The 6,837-nt window shown below is 31.3% G+C and overlaps 1 protein-coding gene across 1 annotated transcript; it reads right to left on the bottom strand.

Annotated features, from left to right (window-relative positions):
• Positions 1–567: 567 nt before the first annotated feature.
• Positions 568–4,717, bottom strand: LOC106711354. Its single transcript, XM_045680100.1, has 7 exons — positions 4,666–4,717; positions 3,855–4,037; positions 3,339–3,486; positions 2,713–2,950; positions 1,546–2,495; positions 1,000–1,329; positions 568–751 (listed from the first exon to the last, which is right to left on the bottom strand). Exons 1-7 carry the CDS (start codon positions 4,715–4,717, stop codon positions 568–570), a joined length of 2,085 nt encoding a protein of 694 aa, XP_045536056.1.
• Positions 4,718–6,837: the final 2,120 nt, after the last annotated feature.

Below are 6,837 nucleotides of genomic sequence, written 5' to 3'. Positions count from 1 at the left end.
CTTTGACAGAAGACCATAATATACCTACTAAGTTTTTTAAATTCACGTAATACATCATATTAAGTTTTTACTCATTACTTAAATATGGGAAATGTAAATATTGTTGTACAATAATACTCTTCGAGAAATTACGGGCAAATATGTTTTTACATTTCTATAAAACTAGGTGCAATCAAATGTTTAATTTAATACTTTCACCTTATAATCGCAAATAGTAAAATAATTTTTTATGACTTTAAAACTTTTATATTTATTTACAAAAGCTTTTTAAAGTATTTGAATATAAAGATTGTTATCTAAGATGTTTATAGATATAGTATCACTAGATCGTAATCATATCTAAGCCGAGTAATAACAATAACAATAACTTTCCGTTTTTTCACAATCTTATCTAAAAGACATTGCTCCGCCAGAATTTTCCTCTAGGACAACGCAATAGACAACAATGCACACACGCAATAAAGTATTTCGAAAAATAATAGTAAACAGGTTACTAATATTGTAATTGATTTTAGAGAAAATTAAAAATGTAACTACTAATTTTCACTAATTACATTTACAATGGCATTATCGAATCTCGTCGTATAAAGATACAATGTTATCAGTATTACACAAATCACTATCACATAATGACCACCAGTAGTTGTAGAGCGGACTCCTGAGACAACCGCGCCACACATAACCTTTGTTCTTGAGAGCCTTGACGCCGCAAATTTCATCATCAGCGCATTGTACTTTTGGTAACATTCCACTGAAACAAGTAACTTAATGATCTTCAAATACGACTTTTGATATATTTTTTAAGTGTTTTTATTAATACGGCCTTTAAGACAAGCGCGTACGATTAAAATCGGGAAAAAAAAAGTTTTCAATTCAGTCCTTTTTATGTTGCAGATATTCATGGGCAGTAATTCTAGGCGAATCGTTGCACCATTTGCCATTTTGATTCTGTCACAAGAATACTTTTTTAGTAAAAAAAAATGATTGATTTATACTTACATATTACCATCTTGGCAGTTAATATGCTCCAAGAGTATGGAAGAAGGTGAAGTATAATTAACTTCACAACTTAAGCACGACATGTTTTTAAAAATAGACGAGCGAAAATCCCTTGTTCTCGATATATCAATAATGTTGTCAAGCCAATCTTTCCTTTTAGAAAATTTGTAAGGCATATCGGATATCGGAATATAATTGCAAAGATTGCAGGAGCAAACGTAAGTTGTTATATTTTGATTAACATTGAAACATCCTCGATCTATTAGGCCAAAAGGAGTTTGTTGTGTGTAACACAAATCTTCTTCGTTTTCACAACGCGTATGTGGAAGCCTGTTGACAGAAAAAAATTGTTAGTCAAAAGGCATGTTAGTTTCGATACATAGCATTAATTATTTTTTCAGTTTAGGTACACATTAAATCCAGAAGTAGTGCATAGTATAATCGGGTAGGTGTGGAGTAAAATTTTAAAATTGAAATAACTACATGTTTATTCTTCCGATTATTCCAAACACAAGGAAAAGTAATAATAGGTAATGACATACTAACATTTTGTTTTTAGGTTCATTGCATTCGTGCATTTGAATATTATTACAAACTACACAAGATCTTTTTAGTGAGGCCATTTCTTTTCCAGCAACTGGTACATTATAGATAGAAATATCGTCATGTATGTGGTCTTGTTTTCGAGTAAGCATAATTGGTTCGTTTTTACCTTTCTCAATAATTTGAACATTCGTTATGTTCAATAATTCGCTTTTTATTGATTCAACATTTATTGTGTAGTATATACCAGTGGTTCTTGTGGGTAATTTGTATGACTGCGTTGTTGGATTTTCTGAATAGGAGTTACTGGAGATAGAGTAAGGGATACTTGTCGTAGTTGTAGTGGTCGTAGATGAAATAGTACCAAATGGATTTGTTAAAGATGGTGACCATACAGTAGTAAAATCAGTAATCGTATTATTGGTTAGATCTCTTAGCAGATTTTTCGATGGTTTTACGGCGAATAACGTTTTTTCGGGAAACGGTACAGAAGACGTCACTAATTCGTGTAACATTCCTTCTTTATTAAATGTCTCTTCATCTGTAGATGATACTCTTTCAGTAAATATGTTTGCTAGGGGAAATGTGCTTTCTTTAGGCCATATTTTTTCTTCAGTTATTGTTTTCTCCTTGAGTATTGTTCTTTCTTCGAGAGCTGGTCTTTCTTCGAGAAATGTATTCTCGTCAAAAAATGTTCGGTCTACCGGTAATGTTCTTCTATCTTTGAGTGATGTTGTTTCTTGGCGAAATGTTGTGCCTTCAGTAATTTCTGAGCTTTTAGTTACAACATCAGTATTATCGTAGGTCTCACCGAATATTTCTTTAGCATTTTTAACAAGGAAGGCAACTAAATTTATATTTGAGTCATCCTCACTTTTCTCTTTCGTAAATTCTTCTGGAATTTCTTCAACTTGTCGGCGAAAATTAGGCAATAGGTTTTTGACTTTTGGCGTCTGCTTTTCAATGCATTTCACCAAATTTATTACAAAAAGCAAATTGAAAACAATTCTTCTCATTATTTTAGTAAAATTGTGACATTCTGACAGTATACATATATCAAAAGATGTCATTTTTAGAAATAAAATTCTAAGGCTATGACAAGTTAAGTTTCACGATAGCAAATACTGCTTTGAATAAAAATAATAATTTTAATACACCGAGGTAATTTACGGTGACACCAGTACTCTTGGTATGAATAGAATGATTATGGGACATGTCATTTAAGAGTAATTGTTCTGAACGTATTTTAGGTATATTGAATGGTTTAGAGTTACACAACGAATTATTACATAAGTAAAACATGGAATTATAAGCTGGGGTGTTTATACATCCTCTTGTAACAAAGTCACTTTCCTCATCATGATTCACGTAGCACACCTGATTTCGTCCACAAACGACGTAATCATCACTAGAAAAATAAGACTACAGTGAATAACGTAGACAAGCAATTATTTAATACCAATCTGTATATAGACAGATATAACGGTTGAAGTTACCGCTACCATCAATTTACATTGAATTACAAAGTGTCGGATTTCACTTCTTTAGAAAATAAAAAAAACGATAGTAAACCTATCTTTTCTGCAGACTTGGGAACCTGCAGACTGTCTGCAGAAGACATTATTAAGCTAGTAGACATAAACAGGGAAAAATTGACCTATTTTCTGTGATAAATTTACAAGTGAACCTTTAAATAATAATAAATAATAATAAAAATAATAATAAATATTTTTTTACCGAAAATCGTTACTCGGATAGGTATTTGTCGTTTTGCTAAGGGTTACAAATTTACTTACATTGAGCCAAACCTGCATTTGTCATCAGTAAGAGCATCACGGCCTCTCGTTTCACAAGTTTTACATATTAACTGCATTCCTGCTATTGGTATTTGAATTCGCTTGTTATGGTAGTCCCAATCAGTAATTTTTTTATATTCGTAATAAACTGATTGGTACACAGTTTTATCGTTACATAGCGGACAGTTGCATACAAAGGTTTTATTCATTTTATTCGGCTTGAAACAACCGCGTCTTATGTACTGTGGATGAAGCTCTGTATAGCATATTTCATTCGATGAACATCTTAATTTTGCTGGTCTTAAGGGAAGAAACATAATATTGTGATTTTTTTTGTAAGTATTAAAAATCTTAGGACTTATTATGCACAGTGTACAAATAAATAAAAGAAAAATAAAATCAATAGCTCTATCTTCACAAACATATCATACTCTATTAATACATATTTGTCGTTAAATATAATCATAAATTGTGACTTAAGACATTTTGTAATATTATTTTTTACTCACGTTTTACCGCTGTAACAACCTTCATCTGACATAAAACCTCTGTCCGTAAAACACCACAAGCATTGTATTACATCCGAATATTTTATTTGGTCAACTTTCAATGTTGTATCTGATGAGAATGTATTAAAAATAGACCGATGGCCAGGTTTAGCAGTTATAAATTCAGTGGCATTGTCATAAAGAAATGGGTCTGATGGAAACAATTTATCAAATTTAATACGGCTAATGTCATCGTAAACAGGAGCAAAAGTCCTAGGCATAGAAGGACTTGTTAATAAGTCTTTAATTGTATTTGTTCGATATTCCTGAGGTTTTGTTAATAATACCCATTCCTGTTCTATTGGTTTCCGGTTACATTTGACACCGTAAAATAGTAAATGTATAAAAATAAAATTTGTTATTTGAAACGAGTAAAATAAACTTATCATTTTGTTATTTACACTAGCACGTCATATTGACATTAGAAATTTATTCTTTTTTATGTTTGAAATATTTTTTTACAGAAGAACAAATTTTAACAACATTTTCTATAGTAGATTAAATATTATACAATTATTTTAAACATAAATTTATTTACCGCATTATGTCCTCTCCAAATTTCAAATTTTTAATCATTCAAAGAGTACAGGTTTTTATTGGTATTATATAAATACCTATATGTAACTTAACGTGACTAAAAGAAGAGACCCTTGAATTTTTTGTCCAACAAACCTATAGAATCCATCTCTACCTAAGTCATTTCAGTGTAAAATATTTGATCCATCGATTGAATTTATATTGAAATGTATTATGAAATAAGTTTTGCCATAACAACTTACAATCAACTTCTAGCACTTTCGATATAACTCTACGCAGAAGAATTACTTGCATTTTTGCTTTATATTTGATTTTAAATTTAAAAAGTCGTCTTCCAAGTCCTTTGTTAATTACAAATTCTATTCTGTTCTCAACAATTAAGTTTGAGCTAATTTTGTAAAGTCGAGTTATTTGTTCTCCTTGAACGATTTATTGTTTTTCCAAGGCAAGAATCGAGAACGGCGAAAGTTTACAAGTATTCTCTTTTGGATGTGGAGTAATCCACTTAATTTTAAAACTTGTACAATCTTGGAATACTTTAGCAAGCATCCTCATAACCGTTTATTGTATAGCAGGCATAAAAGCTATTATGTGTTTCGTTGTGTTACAATAATTTATTTTAAAGCATGAAGATGGAATTAAATTCGAAGAAACTTGGATTCCTAATAATATTATGTTTAGTAATGGCAGTTACGTAAATTTTGGTAAATTTTACTATCTTACCACCTGGGTACCCTTACGAGTAGGAAGGCCTCGTATAAAATGGACCGATGATAAGGTTATGATTGCGGGAGTACATTGGGCGGCAGTAGATCGATGTTTTTATATAGTAACTAGCGATCGCCCGCGACTTACGTCAGCCCAAAATTTAAAAAAAGCAGCCTATGATATGCCCGCGCACTTCAGCTACCTTCCCGGCCAAGTCACGACAAAATCGGTCCAGCAATTCCGGAGATTACCCGGGACAAACGCATACATACCTTACATACAGACAAAATTTTTAATAATTGGTTTTTCGTTATCAACTACGCTAACACAGCAGGTACAAGTATGCAAAAACAGACAATCCAATTTTATAAATATGTATACTTAGTAAATTATTTGGCTATGAGAGATTGTTACAGAGCAGTCAAAGATCTAAACTAGGTATAAAGATATAGAAATCAGTACATCAATTTTCAACGTTATTAGTCCAATTATTCGGTAACTGCTGGAAATTGAAAGAAATTTCTGGCATTGCTGGCCACATTACTAATATTCCAGAGCACACTCCACTTAAGGGTAAGTCCCCAATTGGAATTTAATGTCGTATAAAATCAGCTCGGCTTACTTACGCGACCGTCCATCCTTCTTGGCTCCCGACTAACTCGTGCATATTTTGCTGCGGCATTTTGATATTTAATGTAGTTGGAATTCCCAAATTTAATTTTTTCAATGTTGATTTGCTGTAAATCGCTATAATCCTTTTCTATATTTTAACATTTCATTGGGTTGAAAACGAGTTATATCTAGATATTTGTCTTCGAAAGAAACATCAATAATGTCCTTATTAGCTAAAATGAAGAAGTAATAATTAAATCGAGCTAGACACCGTTACCTTGTAATATAAGAATATTAGCTTTTTCTTATTTAAATCGCTGTAATAATAATACTATGGTAACAATGCCGTAGCTCACTGAATGGAATGAACAGTCTTAATACAGAAATAACAAAGTTAATCAGACTTTTACTAGGAATGTTCCCGTAAAAACCTTATAAAAAGATAATTGTGAATATCCCAGAATCTTATAAATACTAAATTTGTACTCCTAAGTCCAACCTCGTTTTCTCCGGAGGCTAAAAAATGTAAATCCTCTTTCAAGCTCGAGCTTTTTGAAATTAAGCCTTTTGTAATGAAATGCTTAGTTAGTTGTGTTTTTGTTTTCATACTCTATCTCGGGTTAGTAGCAGTTTGTGGAAATAAACCTCCCCCTGTATTTTGTAAACGTAGAAAAGTCTCAAACGTAATGATTTTCTTGATCCTGGTTATAGTAAATGACTTTTGCTTTGATATCTTGGGTTACTAATTATTTTAAGATTTTCAAATTGAATGATAAAATTCAGTAATTAATCAGTTTCTGATACAAAGTTGGTTTAAGACTGATTTTACATGTTGACTGTTACGTCTATAGAACTTACCATAGTCACATCAGGTAAGGGTTGCCAGTTAAGAGAACATCCTTTAGCATCGGACGGTATTTACTTCAATGTGAGGGTCTATAATATTTCAAATTAACAAATTGTGAAAGATGAACTTAACTTTGGACATATGTACAGTTTTCTTTTAAAATTACTCGTAATTTAACTAATTTATTTTATTCATTATTAAAACTATTTACCTGATAATGTAATATTTTATTTTAGGTTGTGATATT

The sequence above is a fragment of the Papilio machaon genome, chromosome 11 (genome assembly GCF_912999745.1).
Source record: "Papilio machaon chromosome 11, ilPapMach1.1, whole genome shotgun sequence".
Taxonomy (NCBI): domain Eukaryota; kingdom Metazoa; phylum Arthropoda; class Insecta; order Lepidoptera; family Papilionidae; genus Papilio; species Papilio machaon.
The sequence above is the reverse complement of the archived record's forward strand: the minus strand, read 5'-3'. Positions and strand labels throughout refer to the sequence as shown.

Bases quoted from the DNA above. Each gene is read 5' to 3' on its own strand.
- LOC106711354 (XM_045680100.1), bottom strand. From the start codon at position 4,717: ATGCAAGTAATTCTTCTGCGTAGAGTTATATCGAAAGTGCTAGAAGTT. The intron at 2,951-3,338 runs GTAAGTAAATTT...TTATTTTTCTAG, and splicing joins AAATGCAGGTTTGGCTCAAT to TGATGATTACGTCGTTTGTG. The intron at 752-999 runs GTAAGTATAAAT...TACTTGTTTCAG, and splicing joins AACTGCCAAGATGGTAATAT to TGGAATGTTACCAAAAGTAC.